General features: G+C 31.5%; 1 protein-coding gene across 3 annotated transcripts in view; it reads left to right on the top strand.

The window, feature by feature from the left end:
* Positions 1 to 23355, top strand: part of LOC111034213 (protein-tyrosine sulfotransferase) — a 110385-nt gene that overhangs the window by 12712 nt on the left and 74318 nt on the right. The window contains exon 1 of one of the 3 annotated variants that reach the window (XM_022315338.1): positions 15868 to 16006. The exons of the other annotated variants lie outside the window; for them this stretch is intronic. Coding sequence (XP_022171030.1) covers positions 15974 to 16006 — 33 coding nt within the window. The 5' untranslated portion in view covers positions 15868 to 15973. Of the gene's footprint in view, positions 1 to 15867; positions 16007 to 23355 lie in introns of those variants that run through there. 3 annotated transcript variants of the gene reach the window in all.

Below are 23355 nucleotides of genomic sequence, written 5' to 3'. Positions count from 1 at the left end.
AATTTATAATTCGTTATAATCTGTATTAAAAATATATAGATTAAATAACTCAATGTTACTAACAACGTTATAGAACGACGTGATTGGATACTCTTTGTGTTTTATTTTCAGAAATAATAATTGCAAAATTACAGAGAAATGTTTTATTTTTTAATAACTGTCATTAGAATTAAGAATCAATGTATTAAAGCAGTTATTTAATGTTCTTTTCATATGACACTGTGGTTGTATTATAATAATATTTCAAACGTTTAGTTTAATGCTACAATTTTGTTTCCATGATTATGAAATGAGTATTGAAATCTGTGTTTATTTTGAAAGCGGTATAGGTACCTTGCTTTAACTACAGTTTATTTGGTTTATTAGTTATTATAGTTACTACTTCAAAATATACGTTTTATTAAATGGGCATATTACTTATAATAATAGCGTCGGTCCATCTGTTTGCAATAATAATCATTCTGTGAGGTTTAGCGGTTTATGCTTTTAACTTATTCAGGAATGTTTTAATATAGTTACATAAAACTGCATACGTTATGTAGTATATATTGTACATAGTACCTATAGTATTATATTATGTGATGCTATATGCATACTTCACGGTCAGTGGTTTTATTTGGAACGGCATGTCTATGAAACTCGTAGTATCTACAATTAACGCAATATTACTGCGATTTATAGATTTTTCGTAAGATGATTTCCTACAAAAAATTGTATTACAGTATATATTTTTATCATGCATCGCCGACCTGTAAAGAATTAAGTATGAATAAAGTTTTGCAATATTACTTAGACGAAGGTTGTTAATTAAATCGCAAATAACTACCTACAAAAAGCTGAAGTGAATATTATTTGGCCAAAGTCACGTTTTCAGGCTTAAACTTTCAATTCGTCTACAGTCTAGGTATACATGTATTTTCATTACTGTTTCATTGTCTTTATTATAGAGACCCGTTTTCTACTAATTTATATAGTTTTTATCTGTTCTCATTTTGGGTTTCTAATTTTACATATTTAATGTTGTGTCAATTATTTGATTACGTTAACTATATTGTTTCGAAAATTGTATACGATGTATGCCAACAAAGTACTTAATTCTAGTTATTATTTTCAATAGATTTACTTAAACTGTACATTATCTAATTTTACGACCAGAAAAATCGATGAACAAGTTTTAACATATTATTATGTATTCTATAGTTAATGCTCATATTATACTATATGTCTATATGATATTTTAAACATAATTTTAAATGGTAATTTAAATAAATACCTACGCTTCATATTCACCTGTTGATTATCCAGTCTCCTACGTTACAAATTAAAAAATTTAAGAATCATGTAATTTTTTTTAGATAAAAATTTGATCTAATTACGGAAAATCAAAACAGGTTTTTTGTAATAATTACACTAGTCGTGTACTCGTTTAAATTTTATACGTTTTTGATGTTCACATTATTTTCACCTTACAACAATGTTATGTACACTGAAACTGCGAAATTATTTATAATTAATTTCCAATTTTGCATCTAATTATTTACAAACTGCTGCTGTTTAAACTTGACTGCTTTGGTCAAATCATTCGAAAATATTGTATAAAAATGTTTCTCATTTTTTTTTCACTCGTAAATTAATTTGCCGGCTGTCAGACATTGTTAAGAGTCCCAGGTGGTCGCCAATTCGGGATTCACCGTTGACCGTGACGTTGTATCTATATACTTGAATTGGACGTGAAGCATTCGTGTCTTGTTGGTACTTACCGAAAATGATGACAACCATTTGAACCGCATTGTATCAATTACTATGTGTCTGAGTATAAAATAACTTTTGACACGGTAACGGTACAAAATAATTATTGTCTAACGGGCGTCGAATATAATGAGTGATTGTCTTCCGAACTTATCTGGTTGGTACACAATTATTGGTTTGGCATGGAAGTAATGTTATTAGCGAATACGTATTATATATTCGGAATTTTTACGTCACGGACATCATCCCGGGAAAACATAGTATCTACCTATTCTACCTAGTTAATTATTTTTTCGGCGCGTGCATGACAGGGCGTACTCGTATACACTCGGTAACAGTCTGCGTTTATGACCGACAAAAATCGTTCTGTCTATTTTTTCTTTCATTTAAAATATAACGTGCAATATTGTCAATCTAATTATACGCCCATTTTTGTATTTTTCTTTTTCGTTCGACCGATTTGAAATAAATTGTACTAATGGTCATAATAATATATCGCGCTCGCTATTGTTTATATCGCACAATACCATAAAGTTGTTTTTTGTGAAGTCGTCGTGTTACAACTATTATATAGCGAATATTCTAAATTTTTTTCTATTTCTGTTTAGGATGAGTGACTTAAATGGAAATAATATATTTTTTTTCCACCGAACCATCTGTAATATAATATGTGTCTTTATAAAGAAAGTTACAACCTCATAAATACCAACGTGGTACATATACTACATATATAATATATATATAACAATAATAATAACAACTAAATATTGTATACACAAATATTTATGTTGTAGGTATATGTACGAGTGCAGTAGTGTCTCTCATTTTCTAGACGATTTTTTTTTTGGTTCAATGTGACACTTAAACCATTATAACATTTATAACACTATAGCTTTTATGTTCATACCATGCGTCGTGTATCTTCCCTGCTGAAATATATATGTTTATGCATGGCGAATCTCATTTTAGTAAAACACGAACATCATAAAATCAGATACATAATTACATTAAATTGTTGTAACTTTTGCAAAACCGTCATCTATTTACACATTTAGGTGTCAGTAGGACACCCATACATTCTTCCTACATATTATTATTACTCACATGATATTTTCGGACAAAAATTTTATTTCCAAAACAGCTTCACACATGAATTCACACACGTGAATTCTATTTTTTTTCTCCAATCCAGTTTAGTCGATGTAATATTGTAATGCATGGACGACAAAAGCCGAATTTTAATTTGGTTTTTTGTGTGGGTTGAGTTTATGTGTATTAATTTAAGACTTTATTCACAATTAATTACACCTATCCTAGGTGTCTCTCTTGTTTAAATTTCTTGGGGCTATAATTACATTTTATTAGTTTTTCCTAACACCTAAGGTTTCGTCGCTGTCTTCATATAATAACTACCTGCAATTAATAAATTAAAATTAAATAGACCCATCTCGTGTTCAAATAGACTCGTAGATTTATTTCTTCACCGTTTTTTTTTCGTTCTACTCTTAAATCTGTTTGATTTATTAGTATCGGTTTCATAATTTAGCTGAAAACTACCTACTGTATAATTTGTATTCAACCGATTTAATATAAACAAATCCGAAGATGATTCCTATTAACTGTATTTTTTTTTTAATTCGAACGTGTGTCGTTACATATAAATCAATTGAACACATTTACTCTTGTTCCCGATTTATTATAGTATTAACGAAACCAATCTAATTTAGAGGTGCACGTATATAAATCGCTTGGGGCTATACCGCAGATATTAGTTTATTTACTCCCTAGCTGCTCTAAGAGTGTCGATATTATGTACGGATAAGCCGCAGTGCCAATATTCGACGACTATGCATGAGTATAATAAATATGTAAAACGGGTTTGGCTGTCTCGTAAATTCCGTTCGTCGTATCGTATTATACACGTGTCATATTTTGAGTACATTATTTTTTGAACAATTGTTTTTCATATTGACGTCAAAGATGACGTAAATTATCATGATTTTTCAGAAGTACAGCTGCACTTTTAAATGCCTGACAAGCGCACCATAATTGGACATATATCGCTATTAAAGATATGCTAATATTGATTACATTTGTAATTGATTCAACAATGGAAATATTTAAAATTCTGTTGTAAAAAAATTGAATCATGTTCAATAAATACTACTACAATTTATACACTTAAAATGTTAAGAAAATATGTAACTGTTTTGGATTTACATTATTTACAAACAATTCATTACCTGTGTAATTTAAACACGTAATCTATCAGCATTCAGGTAAGTGCCTCGTTCGAATCAATTTGCATTTTATTTCGTTTCAAAATACAAGGATGGCCGTTCAGCAATTGTAGAAAAAGCAATTGTATACTGAAATAAAAAATACATCACTCTTCGTTTTAAGTGAATCGTAAAAGCTATTGGCTTCAAAGTATTATGTTTTTTTCTCTGTGTTAGGAGGACTTTTTTAAATACGCTTCAATTCTCTCATGCAATATATAGTATTCAATTGATCGGAAATTAGATGTAATTTATACTTTATTGATATCGAACAATTCCTTTTTGTTTATGAAAATAGTTCTTTTTAAAGAAAATAGTTTATTATACCTAATATTCATACTATATACAATTTTCCATAAAACGAATTTACATTTAACAAAATGTTTTATTTTATGAAATATTTTTGAGCATAAACAAAATTAGATCCAAGATTTTTTTGTTGGCCACTGGACTTTTATATTTTGGTCATTTTACTGTATGTTCAAAAATGAAATTGTCATCCCATTTTTCATCTATAACAATAAGCTTCTATTCAGTCATATTTTTATTTGCATATTATACAGTTTTATTATTTAGAAATTATTTTTCATTAGGTACCTATAATTATGAAATAATAATTATCGGTATTTAAAATTATACTCAAGTACAAATTATAAACACCCAGCATAGTCATTTGAATATATTATTTATAACGTTTTTAGAATAAGCAACGTCGGTAATTAAAAAACTGATTTAAGATGGGACTGATCGACATTTTGATGAACACATTAAATTATGTAGGTATACCTATCTGTATACTAGCTGTAGACTGTTCTGTAGTATGCATAATAATACGATAGTATTATTATAATATAGACAATACAAAGAGGACGTAATGTGTCTACCCACAACTATTAAATTGTAAATAGTGATTCTAAATTAACTAATTATTTTGGTAAGAGTGATGATGATGATTAAAGGAATCGAAATTTGAATCATCCCTATCTTATAATGTGTATAATATAAATTATTTTCTAAAAAATCGCAAACTAGGAGCTAATTCATACGTTCGTACTGGTATTGCTCAAAGCCGTTACCATAATTCGGATTAGTAGAACGTCTAAATAGGTGTTTAAAGAGAAATTTCATTCCAGTAGTGATGATCATATTGTAATGTTACATCAGTTGAATTTGAATTTGTTCCATTCTAGGGATATTATTCAACATTATTCGATAAAGTTATTTTACCGCAATGTAATTTAAATATATGCGTATTCAGACTTTGCTGAATATCCGACTAAACTGAATATTGTATGACTTTGATATTAACACCACTTTATACTTATGCTAATCATAGTAAATGAAAATGTATTAATATATTTTTAAGAATTAAATATTCATTTACAGTATTTAGTAAATATATATTTATGTGGATACACCAAGCAAGCTCACTCCCATTTTTTTCTCCATCTAATAATACTTTTATTTAAATTCTTGAGATTTTTTGTTCTAATTTGGGAATGTGCCGTCGTGATATATGCCGTGGTTTTGATGATAAACCCCTTTTTTACAGTAAATTATCTAGTCGATAATTTTTTAAAAAACGTTGATGTACCTAATTCGACTTTCATTTTCAAGTCGTTTTTTAGTTACTAAAATGTATATAGTTTATAAATTTATATTAAAAATTCTTTTACAAAAATATAAAATAGATGTTATATTGGATCTAGTATTTTTTATGCTTGGAACATTTTACAAATTATCATAATGTGTACAGAATAATATTAATTACTAAAACTGTCAAATTTCAATAGCTCCCATATCATTCAAACTAATTAGTAATTATCCTAAGTATACAAGGTTAAATACCTCGAAAATTACTCGTTTAAAATTTTGATTTTAATATTCTCAGAAAAATGATCTGCTAAATAATTTACAATATAAATGAGGGGTTTTCGATCTCTTAAGCAAGGTAGCATACAAAAATCTCAAAATTTGAAATTATTGTCTTTAAGTATATTTCAAAATTTAAATAATCAGATTTTAAATAAATGCATAAGTGAAGAAAAAGAAGGTGGGATTGATTGGTGAATCACCCTGTGTATTTATTAAATTGTAAATTGTTTTATATTTTAATTATTAAACATTTCGTAGTACTGACACTAATTAATATTTAATCCAAAATATAATTTTTTTATAAGAAATTGCTTTAAGTGTCAAAATCTAATTTAAAAAATGGCTATAAATAAAAAAAATTGAGTTTCCCAAATTACCTATAGTTAATAAAAAATACTCATGCCAATCATATCCACTGTGTTCTATAATTAATTCGAGTAAAATAATATAGATAAATAATAATGACCATATATACACCAGTCATCAGTATTACGTAAAAAGACCACTCTGTTATTAACTTTTTTTAAACGTATTGATATTTATACACCAAATAACTTATTGACAAATTTTTGTAATTTTCATAAAATTAAATAAAAGATTTTCTTACAAGATAATTGTTTTTGAGTGCCCATTTACAGAGTGTCCCATGAGGATATCCCATTAGCCGTAGGGGGGACTTGCCACCCGGGCAAAAACTGTTTTTTGCAGTATTACCTATAAACTAAAAAAAATAATCAAAAATAAAATTTTGTGAGGTCAAAATGTTCAGTAAATAAACTAAAAAATGGATAACTTCAATTGTTTCAAAAATAAAAAAATGAGAAGAAATAAATGTTTGAACTTTTTTTCCAAAAAATGTAATTAAATAAAAAAATAAAACATATATGTCCATGTAGTCTTTGTCTCTGTGAGTCTAATTAGAAAAAAATAGATTAATAATATTATATTTATTACCTCAGGAGATGTCTCAGAAGACAAACAATCCTGGGACTACCTTTATAATATATTATGTATCATTTGCTGATTAGATACGTATGTGTAATCTTTAAAAAATAATTTTTTGATTGGTTTTAATACAATATTATGAGATATACCTTTGGGGTTAGCTTTTAAAATATTTAATGTTCAAACAAAATGTTCTCCAATTTAAACATGGGACAACCTCAGTTTGCAGTCATTGCTGTTTAGATATATTTCCCATAGGGTTGTTGACTTTTTATTTTTGTTTTTGCGTGGTCATTTCTTCTGTTCAACAAAACCTATATAAACAAACCTCTGATTTTAATCTACCTTATAATATATTACGCTGACGTACAATTCGATTTTAATCTCTTTTGCCGGTTGACTGAAATTATATAATAAAACACATTTTTCGGGACGGTGAACAATTTCAAATGGCTTTATTACAAATTAGTATATATGCATATACCAGAGATGGCAGATTTCATATTAAGAAGATGTGATTTTCTCAACATTTTTCTAACACATATTTAAGCAATCAGCTTGTTTTTATCAAAATGTTGCTATCATTTAATAATTCATTCGCTGCTTGCAGCATAACCATTGTTTGTATATACAATGTTTTTTAAAGACATCCGCCCCAATGGTTCAAGCAAAATATAATGTTTCTCACTTTTGTTTTTTATAAAAGAAATAATTTAATTTTAAAAAAGAACTCCCTCATCCCTCGCCCACCTACTAGTACGCCCGCGGCCGATACGGTTATGGCGATGATGATGGATACGCGTATATTGCTTAATATATTCTGGTAAATGAAACAATAAACGCAGATAAATTGTTTTTTTTCTGCGATACATAATGTAACGAGGTGTGGGCAACAAATTCCCACAGCATAATTTCAAAAAGAATACACTTAGGAATAGCATTTGATATTTTGCACAAAATTAATATTATATTATATAGGTTGGTATCTATGTATAATGTATATAGGTGCATATGTATTATATAATGCGAGGACCGGAGCAATAAATCAAATACCTACTCGGAACAATCTAAAAGCGCCACGCGCGCAAATGAAATATTGCCCGAGGGAATTTTTATGCATTTCGAATTGGGCTTCGTAGCAATTAAAACGTAATAAAAATTTTAGTAGCGTCCTGGCCGACAGCGGCAGTAAAACATAATAATAAGTATACTACGACCGTTTCGTCGTTGTATGTGTAATAGTACATATACAAGGTGTAATGACGCAAATGATTACAAGTTACGTTAAGTTTTTTTTTATGTAGAATCGACATAGAGTATAATAGGCGTAGCCAGTGTGTGTGTAATATAATATACATATCGTCCGAATCGTGTGTTAGAGCATCGGTTCTCAACCTTTTTGAGTTCGCGACCCCCTATAATGTCACCAAGATGTCCAACGACCCTTTTATAATGTGAGCATTAAAAAATTGAACCAACTGTTATTATTGTATTTATTTGTGTTTATATTTTACAAAAAAAGGTATATTATGTGCACTTCAATGAACGTTTTTATCGATTATAAGATTCTAAGTGAATTAATTGTTTTCCCACATGATGGATTGACGTCCCTAAAATAACTGTTGGTGACCCCCCCGGTTGAGAATCACAGTGTTAGAGGACTGCAGTTAGAGATTGCGTTCAAATCGCTACCAGTCCAATGTATTCCAATATTATTGCTCATTGCATCGCGGGTATGAGTGGTTTTTTCAATTCATATGCATAAATGCATTCGATTTATATGGTCGGAAAAAAAGGAAACTATATACTGTGCCTACATAATATATTCGTGGATTTAAGTTAAATGTTTTTAATTTGTGTACACAATATGTTATTATAGATTAACTCTTTTCGACGGATATTATAATAGATTATGCACACATTACCACGCGTCTGAGCATAATCAATTAACGATGCATTATATTATATATTTTAATTTATGTTACTATTTCTTTACGCGATGTCTACAATTATCGCCAATCAATCATTTTATTTTCACCGAAAACAATCGACGGTAATAATAATAATTTGGAGCAATAATTTTAACGACCACACTCATCGAGACGACTTATATTATGCGAATAATAAATACATTTAATTTCACACCTTAATAACCCCTTATTCTAGAGCCATTCAATAAAAGCAATTTAAATTATAATTATTATCTGTAGTCTTTCAACGAGGAATAATGTTTGGTACTAATGATGACTCTTCGTCTTTGCCGGAACATTCATTAAAATTTAAATTACACTTCCTTTATATGGCACCAATACGCTGCGCAGTGTTACGCTCGGTTTCTAATTAAATACAACATTATATACAATGGTACATCGATGACCACGATCGTATTTGACGTTGTTATATACCTGAAATCGCATACAACATAGAGATATTGTGTGCATACAGGTACCTGCAGCTTACACCCACTTGGCAAGCGATTTGATAGGTCGACTTGTGTACACATTATAGGTATGTATACATCGCGTGCAATACGACTGGACACTCAGTGTTGTGAATCATCGTGTGTTGCCAAGACGTATTATTGCTATCTGTTCGGAGAGGGATCCGCGCGCGCTTGGACGAAAACATATTTGAAAACTTTTCGATGTGGGCAATATTTGAAAACAGATTCATTGCAGTATAATATAAAAAAAGCGATAAAATGATGCGGCGTAGCATGTCGTTTTGTTCGCAAAGGTAAAATATGTTTTCTATTCCGATACGGCACCCGATTATTAACGATTTGGTCGGTAGGTACCTATATACATTCTAGTGCGCGCGCTTCGAAGGGATTTCGAAAATTAAGAGGAGAAACAGACTTACTGTTATGTAATAGTCTTGTCCACACGTCATATCCGAACCATTGTCGTCATATAATACATCATCGTTTCGACCTAGTGAACCAAAAAATGACACCGTAATCCTTTTTGGCACCGTTCCGCAGCGTTTACAATAGATTATTTCTTTCAATATGCATTGCGCGAGGGTTTTTACAATCTCGAGTTTCGTCAGAATATAATTCATAAGCCATATAATAACTCATACGATTATGAATATATATATATATATAATATATAGATACAACACCAGCACACCGCCTCGGAGCGTCGCGTTTCTAAAACAATGTTTTATCATACATAATATTATATATATATATATATATATATATATATACGCTACATATATTATACATTCATACAGAATAATATATGTGTGTATACAGGTAATATTATACAGTTATGCATAAAAGGTTTTGGTGCAGTGTGGTGTCTATATATGTATATATCGTTATACTGCGTACAGCTATTATATGTATAACAGATGTCCCCCGAAGATTTACTATATGTTTATATATATATATACATGTCTGCACACAGCACAAACTTTATTATACCCTGCAGGGTCTGATTCGAATAAATCGGGGCCGAGCGCCGCACGATCACCCGATCCGGGGTCTAACGTACATATTATAGTGTTCCCGCGATCGTTTGCTTTATCTTTCTAAGCCATTCAATATTATTTGTTCCACCAAGTCAATATTGTAGGTAACTTTATATGCAGCTGTACGTATACATACATATAAGTACCAATAATATATATATATCAATAATTATTATGGTGAAATGTGTACAAGATGTTTGATTGAAATAATTTGCTCGCGGTAAACGATGACCGGACCGAGTTTACACTTGTGCAAGTTCACTAAATTGTATTGCTCACTCGCATCTATTGATATCTACCTGCGCTGTCCGCACGCGATACCGCGAGTACGATATTATAATTTATAATGTATAAGGACGAGTGCTTTCTACATTGAAATCGCCATCCGCCATCCGGTGGTCAACACATAGTTATTAGGTACGTACGTATCGATAAAAAACTAAACAAATCTATATTGGATGATTGTCGTGTTATGCGCAGCGTGTCATTCGTGCTGCGCAGTCTGCGCTCGTCTGAAGTGTAGGTAAGGTTAACTAACTGACCTAGACTTTTGGCCGCACCGCAAAACCCAATTATATTATACCACGGCGATGTGCGTACGTAGTCTGACAGTCTGACACGAGTCGTAAAAAAAGCCTTTTGGCCGATATTTTGACGTCCATCAGTTAATTAATCGCGTTTGTTTGCTTTCTGCTCGTGTGTGGTCTCCCTTTTCAGTGTGACGTATAGCTGCAATTGGTCGTGTAAAACGGTCAAAGGGAATAATATAATATAATAAACGTTATGTTATGTTTATACAGAATACAGAGTGACCAAATAACTGGAAACGCTAATTTCATAAGTTAATTGCCGTTTTTTTTCACATGTTATTTAATGTTTGAACTTTGAAGTACTAATAATATAGGTGTACCAAAAAAAAATAGGTTTTTTATAGGTTTTTTAGTAACAACTTAGATTGTTAATTTTTTTACCGAAAGCAAAATACTTTTCCTACTATGCTGACGTATATATCTACAAATAAAATGTGGAATATTGAACACATTGATTTTTGTTACTAGTGGGTAAAAATAATTTAAATTATAGGTATTGGTGTAAAGTGAGAAAGTGCGCGACACTGCATGTGGCACTCCGCTCATCTAATCTTTATACTCTATACTATTAATTTTGTGACATCAATTTTTTTTGTTGAACATATTCGATTTTCGATTGCGAAATCGATAGTAATAAATATCGCGTATCGTTGAGGTATTACAAAAAAAATTATAAAAAATAGTAAAAAGTTCCAATAATGCGTGATGTTATACCTCGAGCGGCACAATGTAAAAATATCGTTTTTTCTAAATCGCACAAACATTGAAGTGTAATAGCTGAATAGTTTAACGAATCGTCCCGTATACGCATAATATCATATCATTTCAACGACTCAATACGGTGCTGTGAGATACAGATATGCAATTGCCCGTGTCGCAGTCGACGGCACTGCGAAAACGCTACGACGCTCCGCTGCGCTTTACAAATAGTCTATATTATACCATACGATTTTTCATGTGACTCGTGTGATGGGAATATAGGATAACCATCATGCCTGGCGCAATTTTATAGGGTTTTACAGAATGTCACAACAATAATTTGTTTTGTTTTAAACCTATGCACGTATATTATTATATGTATGGGCTCTGGTATACGTATATATAATGACGTATTTATGCGCTTTAAACCATTACCTAGGAATTTCAATTTTATTCCCCGTTTGTCCGCTGCATCGGTGTCTTTTTCTATTTCGTCGGCACATACCACCCGGTTAGTGGGCCCAAATATTTAATAATTCGTCGTTGCTATAATGTATGCATGTATGCATGTAATACACCGCCGCGAGTGTTAAACACGCATTATACACCCACAAACAGTTTTATTTCATTAATGTTTACTGCACCCGAAACGTTTATTGTTTTCATCGCAAACTTATCAAAACAATCATAATATTACAATACTGAAAAAAGTATACGGCTACGTTTGTCGTTGAGTTTAAATGCATGTGAATTGTGCTCGCACATAATATTATATTTAGTTATGTGATATATTGACGTTGGTTTTTTCTTTTCGATAATTTCGCCCTCTTTATAGTTGCACATCTTTTGGTTCGTTACATAATTTCATACATAATATATGCTAAAACATGACCATGGAATTGGTTTATTTTACTCTTACATAATGTTTTACAAAACATTATACTTGCTAATTAATAATATTCGTTATGCTTGTAGTGCAGTCTTTGAATACATTAGTAAATATTCTAGTTAAAACACTAATTAAAAAAAAAATAGCCCAAAATATATTTCCATTTTGCTGTGCAATATTTTAAGACAACAATTATATTATTTATTGGTTCTAGAAATTCTTTTGATTAAATATATTTGAATATTAATAATTAGGCACAATTTGCACGTGATGCGAACGGTCGTCATTGTGAAGTTGGGAAAAAGTTATCTTGACAGTTGAATTGTTTTCACTACCTAATCATCGGCCTATATTATATCAATATTGAATATTATAGTTTTTTCCTATTGAAATCTGTCACATATATGTATTTGCCATGTATATAGTACCTATTATAGTACTATATAGCCATTAGACCTTTTTATAAATCAGCGATAAGAATCGTTTATCACATGAGTTTTTTATTTTTAAAGTGTAATAATTGAACAAATTGAAGAATAAAAAATAACGACTTCAAACTTTTTAGATAAAATATTGCTATTTATTAGACCTGTATCATATAATATATTAAAACTTTTCTCAAACAAAATAGAGTTTTTTTGTTGTTTATAATTTATGAAAATATAAATTAAATACATTTTCACAATAGTTGCAACAGTGGGTAGTATAATATATCGTATTATGTATGTGGTATATATTTTATTAAGGTTAGTGTAATTTACGATTATTTTTCAAAATAACATAACTTATTAACTAGTTTGATTAATGGCACCGAATACTAAATTTTTTTGTGACGAAAATCTAAAATTTTTATGCAACCACCCACACACCCACAGAAACTGCCTAGGTAGTCGTCTAAATTTAAGAAGTGAAGCCTCACATGATATACGAGTTTGATCTAGAAATATAACGTATAAATAAATGTAGATCATAATATTTTTTAGTTTTGAATTGCCACAATAGAATGATTTCGTGCTGGTACTAAATACTAAGTATTAGTTACTTAATACTATCAATGCCCATATATCATGTATCTATTTGCTATTTATTAATATAATATAACCATTTAAATTTGCAGTGATTTTATTTTGACCAGTTCGAAAAAATACCAAACAATTTTAACTTTGATCTTATATTACGCAAGTGTGTATTGATTGAATTATTAATTTTTAACTGCAGTATAGATTAAAATAATAATGTACCTATGTGGGTACATACTCGTATAATATTTGGAACATACGTGAAAATAATCATGTAAGACATTCTTCTTGTTGTTTAAAAATAAATAAATAAAAATACGGAAATGTTTTATGGTTCTTAATTTAAATAAAAAAGCTTAGGTATACTTTATTTCACTCACTTAAAAGTTTTTCCATTAAAATAAATACGTATTCAACTTTGTTTTGTTGCATCGTTTTCGCGATAATCTGCCATAACCGAATACATTCTTATAATATAGCGTTGTAGTTAGTATAAGTACCACGTCCCTCCTTTCGCCGCTTTCAAACACATAGATATTATTATATTAAAAAATGTTAAGAATTGAGATGGTAAAAAAATCGAAACTCCGTCTAACATTTGAATGGCCGTTTTGCGAACTAAAAATAGACGATTCGAAGTTTGCTCCTTCTTTGATATCATAATACGTCAAAATCGACTTCTACCGTCGACCATTTACGCCGCTGTCCGAGTGTTTCGTCTCCGTGTACATCATGTTATATTTATGCATAGATACCAATAAATGTTATATTATAATGGTAGTTTATAGGTATTTAGGTAGGTACCACCTATACATTTACGTATATATTGTCGAACTCTGCGGCACGTAACACGCGTTTTTCATCGGCGCCCCGAGGTCTATTGAAAAATAATATTATTTTAATAGCCCGGTACGATATTTTTATCACCTCCGTGTATACGCGTAATAATAATAATAATAATAATAATAATAATAAAAATACTTAACATCAAAAACGGGAAAAAAAAATACCCGTAACAAGTGTTTAATCACATATTATATACATATTATACATAATGCGATGAACCGCCGCCGCCGCCGCCGTATATTATAGTGTAGCCGCCCTCCTATGTCGTTATGCATATGTATACTGTATCTATATACATATATTATACATCGACGATTTTCCCGCTGACGGCCATAATATGTGCCGCTCGCGGAGGGCTTAATTGATCGAAATCATAATACGCTCTCTTTATTTCCCCGGGCATCACACGTGTATTCATAGTAGGTAGGCATATGCACTCCACGTAGTGGTTTACATTTTTAAAATGCCGCTCGGGTTCGAAATATTTATTTCGTATAGTCGTATTGCGGTATGGGTAGGTACACGCGCGTAAAACCATAATGCTGTTGAAGCTTATTATATAATATTATATTTGAAGTAGTTACCGATAAATCCTCGTCGGTGATGTCATAAGCACCTCGTATGAAGTTACGGTAGAGGATTTACTGATGGTATTGTTATAGGTACAAACTGGCAAGTCGACCGCATGAGTCCCGCAAACACGGAGATTGACAAATTTCAGTAAAAACCGACGACCACGAAAGCAACATTTTCGAACGATGACTTTCGTCTTTCGTCTGTTAACATTTTTACACAACAATACATAGATAGTTCACTTGATATAGAGGTAGGTGTACACCGTCGTATCGGTAGCAGAGCTGTGAACCATTGTTTCGTTGATTTTTTTTTGGGGGGGTGGGGGGAGGCGAAATATGAAATACCTCACATTAAAATAGTGTTTGATAACGTCCTATAATGCCGTTATTAAGTCGATGAGTTGATAAAATATATCTCAAGTCGTGCTGAATATCCAACCTATACAATCAAATAATAAATATATGTGCACAGTAAGCAAAATAATATAAAACGTCTTTGGGGGAGGCAAAGTGCCCCTCCCTACAAATACTGCGTCGCATAATATATTGTTTGTCGCATCGAGAAAAATCCACACCTGCGATTTCGTCTCCTAACCTATTTATAATATGTTATGTGCTTTACACAGGTTGTCTCTCTGCGTGTACAATTTACATATGATTTAATGATTTGTTTATTAGGATTTTAATCGTTTTTTATTCCCGAAAAGGGTAGGGAATTTCGCTACCCACATCGTGTGACGTTAAATATTGTTCAACTGTTCGTCGCTGTACACATGATATATGTTGCTTTCCGTGGTTATTACATCCATATCGTATTTCTTAATTTTCTATATTATTTTCCCACTGATCACACAATGTCAAACGAAGAACCTGCGGATACGTTGTTTGGATTTCGATTTGATTTGGCCTGGCGTATGAACAACCTAACCTACTGCCTGGTGCGGTATACCAATTAAGAAATAAATTACGTACTGGGAATATAAAATAAATAAATAATACAACTATATACAGCTGCAGTCGAAGAGTAATGGTTCGTAGCGGCCGTACTATTAATTATCAGGTGAGAATACATGGTTGTATTAACAGAATGGAACAGTTTTTTATTTTATTTATTAAAGGGTCTGTGGTCGGGCAGGTATAATATAATATTAATATATATGTGTGTGTGTGTGTGTGTGTGTGTGTGTGTGTGTGTGTGTGTGTAAGACAAATATAAATAGCCAAGTCATGCGTGTGTGTATCATTTTAAGTGGCTTATATTACTCAGCACGAAATTTAGCCCACAGACGAGTTGGACAAATATTTATTTATTTACTTTGTTTCTGCCGGTAGGTATATAGCTGAGCTACGTGCGTATCATGTACGTACAATATATTTATATAGTACACTTCAGCAGGTATACGCGTTTTAGCCGTTGAGATTTAAATTTGTTTCGTATTATGTTATGCCGCTTTTTTTTTATTATTATCCATCGGTGTTATTAGTTTGTTAGAAATAAAACTCTTGACAACATGATTATTAGTTACCTGCAGCTTGTTATAATTATGTTAATGATTTGATTTTCTTGAATATTTATGACGTTTCGTTTCTCTATAATATACGAATACGAATCCTATTCTTTCATATTATATGGCGTTTCAGTGTTCAAAATCAGATGTGCACAATAAATTGTGTTTAACTATCCATTTTTTTTTTTTTTATCATAGGCGCGCTTTAAAAGTTCGACAATATATATTGGTTCGTAAATAAAAACCGTATGTATATACGATTTAATATGCAGAACAGACTCAAGTAATAAAATATAGGTATCGGCCGACCTTTTTTTTAAAGCCCATATGTTTTCTGCGGGTAATCGCTTTGAACGGACTTCATATTATATTATTTTCCAGTGGAGATTTTTTTTCACTCGTTTTCCGTAATAAATTTATCCGAACCTATAGTTGCCGTAAATAAAATATACATCGTAAATCCGTTAACCTGTATACCTATATACATAATTATGTATTATAATTCAATATAAATAGGTATTACTTATACCTACATATTATATTGTACCTATATTTTTATTATAGTTGTTTCGCAATATTGTTCAATGTTGTTGGGAAAAGACTTGGTAATAGTATTTTTTGTATGCGGCTGTGATACGAAAACGGCAAAGAATTCGATTCCTGTTGCCAAATACCTTAACTCTATTACTATACATACGTAGTTTATGCGTACATATATTACCAATATACTATACTGTAATATGTGAAATTTAAAGCCCAGCTTGAAATTGCCGAAAATCTTGATGGTGCACTGAGTCCTGACCCAGATAACAGCGAAAAAATGCTCAAATATACTTAGAACCACCAAGTTATTGTTTATTCTAATATAACATAATATTACATTGAATTTATATTATAATCGTACTATAAACCATTTTAACCTATTTTTGTATAATTTCGTGAACTGATATTTATTGTTGTTGCTGCCAAAGAATTTTTGTGTACTCATTGCGTAAAAACTGTAAATATTTTGTAATTTTCTTGTACTGCACCTTCTCATAGACACTTATAGTATGTACGTATGATGGGAGACGCAGTGAAATTATTGTATTAATTGGTTTTTGTTCGTACTTGAGTAAGATTATGAGACGATACGTCGCATTTCGACTCGGTCTTTGCAGGCCACCGTTTACGCCTGTCGAGATAAAATTATCCCTGTAGACTACATTTATGTGAGATCGAACGTTACATATTAAAATCACTGTAAGTATCGATTATTACCTACCCAGTGAAATACATATCATATCTTACGGTGACGTTAACCTCATTAGGGTTACGTGTATGGACGGGAATACTACCGTAATAATATCACCTGTTTATGCGATAATCGTTCAAAAATACCCACTCGTCGTAAAAAATAGCGAGTTAATGATATGTGCGATTACACAGTTGATCAGTCGAGTGCACGGTTTTCCATGTAACCGGTGGACCGTGTTGTATCCTCATCGTCGTCCAAAACAAATGATTACGTATGAAATATTAAGTACGATATTTTAGTAGGTACCTGTACATAGTGATCACGCAAAAGACCCCCGAGGACAATGCACGCAGCGTAGTACAATATATTTATAATATAAATCCTATTTTTTCCCCTTTATATTGTTCGGAGGTTTTAAATATATAACATGTACATGGTAGGTACGGCACAAACGTAATGTGTACACTGTACATTGTGTATACATAGCTGTAAAAGTTTTAAATGACTTTCGTATACATTTTCTGCAATTCTTTAATTAAGTTTCGCTATTATATTGTGTAAACACGATTTTTAATTCTTTTGTGCGACCTGCGCGATGGTGTCGCGTGTGCCGCGCGCGTTTTGAATACTTAATAATAATAAAAAAACAAAAACAAAAAAAAACCTAGCGGATGCTATATTGTGTATATATGTTTAATGTATATACATGTATATACACTATATAGTTGTGCCATATAGTAGCACTTAAATTATTAATTGTTAGATTTTTCTCGTCCACTCGTCGTGTGTTTATAACACAGCATATATTATATATAATAAAGTCGCGATAATATCAAATTGTGTATTTACGAGAGGTAACGATTTCTTTATGTTATTACGTTCTCCGACGTTCAACTGTTAAGGTACGACTTGCAGACTTGGCCGCATCGGTATAATATAACAGCAAATAATAATATACTGCATTTGCTAAATCAACGCAACGAATCGTTTTATTTTCGTTTACTGCCGTTTGAGTCATTCTGCCGGTGCAAATAGTTAGGTATACTTATTATATGACGTAACCTATATTATTTTATAAATATTGTGTGTATACGGTTTGAGCACATTTTAGAGTCAAGCCAATCAACTCTAAAAAACGGTCTCTGCGTGTATAGGTAGTTAAATAGCTGCTCGCGGATACTCCGAGTTTTCGCATTTAACACGAACATGAATGCGAGTATATTATTTATGTATAATATATATATATATATATACGATGGCGAACGAATTGAAATGTTTATAACTAGTATAAACGCGATGCCCGTTTCGCTCATCCAATTACTTTAATTGATTTAATTAAAACCCATATAAAAATATATGCGCGCCGTGCATTGAAAAAAATTGATACAGCTATATTGCCCGATGTAAATTAATATTTTGCCCAGGTCCTTAAATCATATAATTATCAAATATTTATTACCCGATGGCAAACGATGCTGTATACATGCATGTAGGTAAATATCGTATGTAAATCATACGATATATATTATGATCTAATATTATATAGTGCGTTTTTCAAAAAAAAAATATTTACGACGTGCAGCCAATTCGGACCATTAGACGTTATTAATAATTTGTAATGTTTCTTTTTATCCGACTAATTATTATATTTTAAGCTAATCACCCTCGTCCATAATTTCGTCATTAATTTTTGGTGCAATAATTACAGACCTGCTCAGCAGCATAGCAATTTAAATTCAAAATCCATTGGAACGGCTTACACGAGCAGGGTGGGTACCTAAATGCGCGTATAATGAGTGCGAGGACTGAATTTTAATGTTCGCGAACGACCGTTGTAAAAAATTAAAGTAATGCGTAATGAATTATTATTTGACGAAAAGAGAATAGTCATCCGTCAGGTATTATTACAACGAGGACCAGAGGATACTTTTTATCGCATTCGTCTTTTTCCAGCTATAGATGTTCAAATTCTCACTTATCTAGTGGTATGCCGTGACTTCACTTGGTACGTTTCGTACACAATATTATCTACTACTATTGTACAACAGTGGTTTTAAAAGTCCTGCTGCAGTGATATTATTTCATAAACGTGTTCGACTCTATGATATTATTGTACGTTTCTGTTGTCCCAGCAATGATAATAGTAATAATAATATTTTATGCTCGATGTGCGCATAATAACCACCGCGTAGCAACACCATTAAATCAGTGTTTATTTGGTACGAAATTCTATAATATATATATATATATGTATTATTTTCCACGTGAAATGTATACGTGAGTATACATAACAGTATTAGCGATGCAGGCATACCTGTGAATGTACTTTATCGGCTGTGGGTTTTTGGTTATTCGTTTAGAAAGCGAATTTCCGTACTCGACTCTCGGACGGATTTTTTTTCTTTGAAACGAACGTTATAACCTATGCACTAAAAACTGAAATACATTACTCGGTCCACGCATGCAGTATATATATATATATATACATATATTTATTAAATGTTTATTATGTGTATAAACATATACAAAGATAAATTAGGATAACGAAAAACCGATTAGTTAACATTGTGAACACTGCCCGGTGGTATATTTTCATGTATTATGTGGATAACAGCTCTGGCCTCCGATTTGTATAATTTAACATATTTACTTAGGCTAAATGTTTATGTTTTTTGAGATATAAACGTATATTTTTTTTTCTTACGAATTTTAAATCATTTATTCTAACTGGGCTATTAACGGAACTCTGTGTCGACATTACTGTGTGATGATATCTCCAATCGCCCAGCTGTTTACGGTACGTAGTAAACGTCCTCCCGTCGTACGATATTACAATATAGTATATAATATTATTATAAATGTTATATGTCTTGAAAATGTTTAGGTGATCAATGACACTTTACGAGTGTACTATGTAATTCATAATACTTTACAATTTGTTTGTGCAGAACGGGCGGTGTTCAGAACGTCCGCAGTACTTACATTGGATTTGATACTTTTGGAAAAAAAATTGTTGGATATCGAATGATATTTATACACATTTTTTGACATATTTATCCGTCTAGGATTCGTGTTTTTTATAATACATTTGGAATATGTAAAAAACGAAAAATACACATATCACAACTTGTACAAAATAAACTGTGACTTACACTAAATCATCGAACTTCAAGCGTCGTAATAACAATACGTATATTATGTGACTTGGGACAGTGAAGTATGACTGGGTATATTTATTCTTTTACTAATTTAGTTAAGTGCTTACTTGATTTTTTTTTCTCTGCGTCTGTGAAAATATAAACTATTGAACTTTAACTCCAGCGATACGTATAACATACACCGCGAAACAATTGTTATTTGTTCTATAATGCGCAAAACGCTTGGACTATTGTAAACTGTGTTATTTATGTCAATCCGTTATTATAATAATATGTCTTGGCCGAACGCTGACTATGTCTCATCAAAAAATATGCGATGATAATTGTTATTGTATTACAATGTTTATTATGATAGGTGTGTATAAAATTCGTATATTATTATATTTACAATAAATTATTCTAGATGAAGCCGGGAGTGTACTATATTATAATAATATGTACTATTGGTGCTAAACTACGCGTATATTTTTTTCAAATATACATCAAAAAATGCTCATAAATATAGTAGCGCGTATTATACGATATATATAGTAATGGTAGGTAGTTTATAATATAATAATAGTAGTAGCGTGGTAATGAACCGATTACTTATCGAAAATGATGGTTAATCGTTATAATTTGTGTTAATCCGCGTTTTTATGCGACTCGGTATTGGGTTACCCGTCTTTATGATCTCGGGCTCTGGTCGGTGGTTTCGCGCGGTGTTTATATAAAAAAAAAACAAAAAACAAAATAGGTACGAAACCGGTATATTGTGAGCGCACAAGCTGCATGACGTGCCGAATAATGGCAGTAATTATATCGTAATGCGCAAGTTCGAATAAAATAATATCATCGTATATCTTGTTGTAATGTCCGCGGCGGCACACACACACACACGCGCGCGCACGCATATAATATATTATTATACCTACACATCTGATGTGCATATGTGCCTACACTCGTAACGTGCGTGTGTGTCGTTATCGTTTAGGTATTTTTTTTTTCAATGTCCTACACGTATATAGGCGCAACTACGTCATGCACCACAGTAAATCGTTAACAGACGAAGATTGGACAGCAATAGTTTAACTGCGAATTGCGATCAAGTAGGCGAAACTACGGACGAGACCGGTCAAGCCATACCCTGTCCTAATGCAGGGTAACACACTGCAGACTTAATAACATTTAAAATTTAAATCAAAAACTTATTTTTGAATCAGATGTTTTCCCGTATCTGTCGTTTGGCTTGTTGTCCTAATACGATTGTCTAGGCTCGCCTGTATGACTGCGATATATTTTCGGACGTTATATTATATGTATGTATTCAGTGACGTTTGTTTAAAAACTACTAAAGATTAATATGAATGCTAGTACACCCGTTAGAATAATTACCTACGATATGTTTTTTCTCCTCCGAACCATAAAAATATATTGTTTTAAACATAAAACACGTCCTTATACGTGTTTATGTTATGGGTACCTACCTATAAAACATCAGTATGCAGGTACAAACCATTATAAATAGGTACACTGTATACCGATATATTAATCGCGAACCGGAGGAATTTTTTTCGCGTTTGAGTTATTATGTTTTTCGAATTGAATATATTATTATAATATACTCCGTACCTACGTGTAAAAGATACACTTGCTGACGATGGTGGTCGTAAACTATAATTTATTTAAATGTATAGTCGGTCTCCAGCTCGAACTCACTGAGTTTTGACCGGGAATTGATTCCTATTTTTTATTTTTTTTTATTTTATCATTAGGAATCGTACTATTATTACAGGTGGTTGGTACTTATCTGTATTATTGTTCAGTCCACACAAGTCGAAACGAAACATAAGAAAATTATAGTTTATATGCATATAATAATAATCGATGTTATTACGGTGTCCGTATATTATAATGTGCACCGCAGCTGCGTCCGACGTAATGTACGTCCTTTATAATTTAATTTTTGCCAAAAATATTTCCTCTCCGGACTATAATATTACATTGAACTTATTGTGGAATTCAATACCATTATGATGATCTTTGTTGTAATAACACGTGTGGACGTTTGTGCGACCAGCTCGCAATCAATGCCACAGTAAGTTATGCGCATGACCTTAATTCTGTATCGTTATTAAAATTATTACAATTTACAATAAACTGTACTATACTTGATCTACTTTAGTATTATCCTCTACGACCGTATTTTTGATGAAACCGATCTCGGGTTTGGTTGAAAATAATATGTTTATTCTTCGAATATTACCACGCATAATATATAATATCATATGAGACAAATCAGGATCGACTTTTGGATGCCTCCGTCTTCTCCGATTAGGCTTTCATGATCCGGAAACAGATGAAATAATTGAAAAATATTACTATATACACTCATCGTTTACAATAACTATCCCGCAGAGAATATTACACAGCCGGCCTTCTAGACATTTCGCAAGCTTTCCGATCACCTTTTAAAATAAAATCGATCCTGCCTCCTTCGTATTATATAATAATCTAATTCTATGTA

Source organism: Myzus persicae, unplaced genomic scaffold, assembly GCF_001856785.1.
Source record: "Myzus persicae strain clone G006 unplaced genomic scaffold, MPER_G0061.0, whole genome shotgun sequence".
NCBI lineage: Eukaryota > Metazoa > Arthropoda > Insecta > Hemiptera > Aphididae > Myzus > Myzus persicae.
The sequence above is the reverse complement of the archived record's forward strand: the minus strand, read 5'-3'. Positions and strand labels throughout refer to the sequence as shown.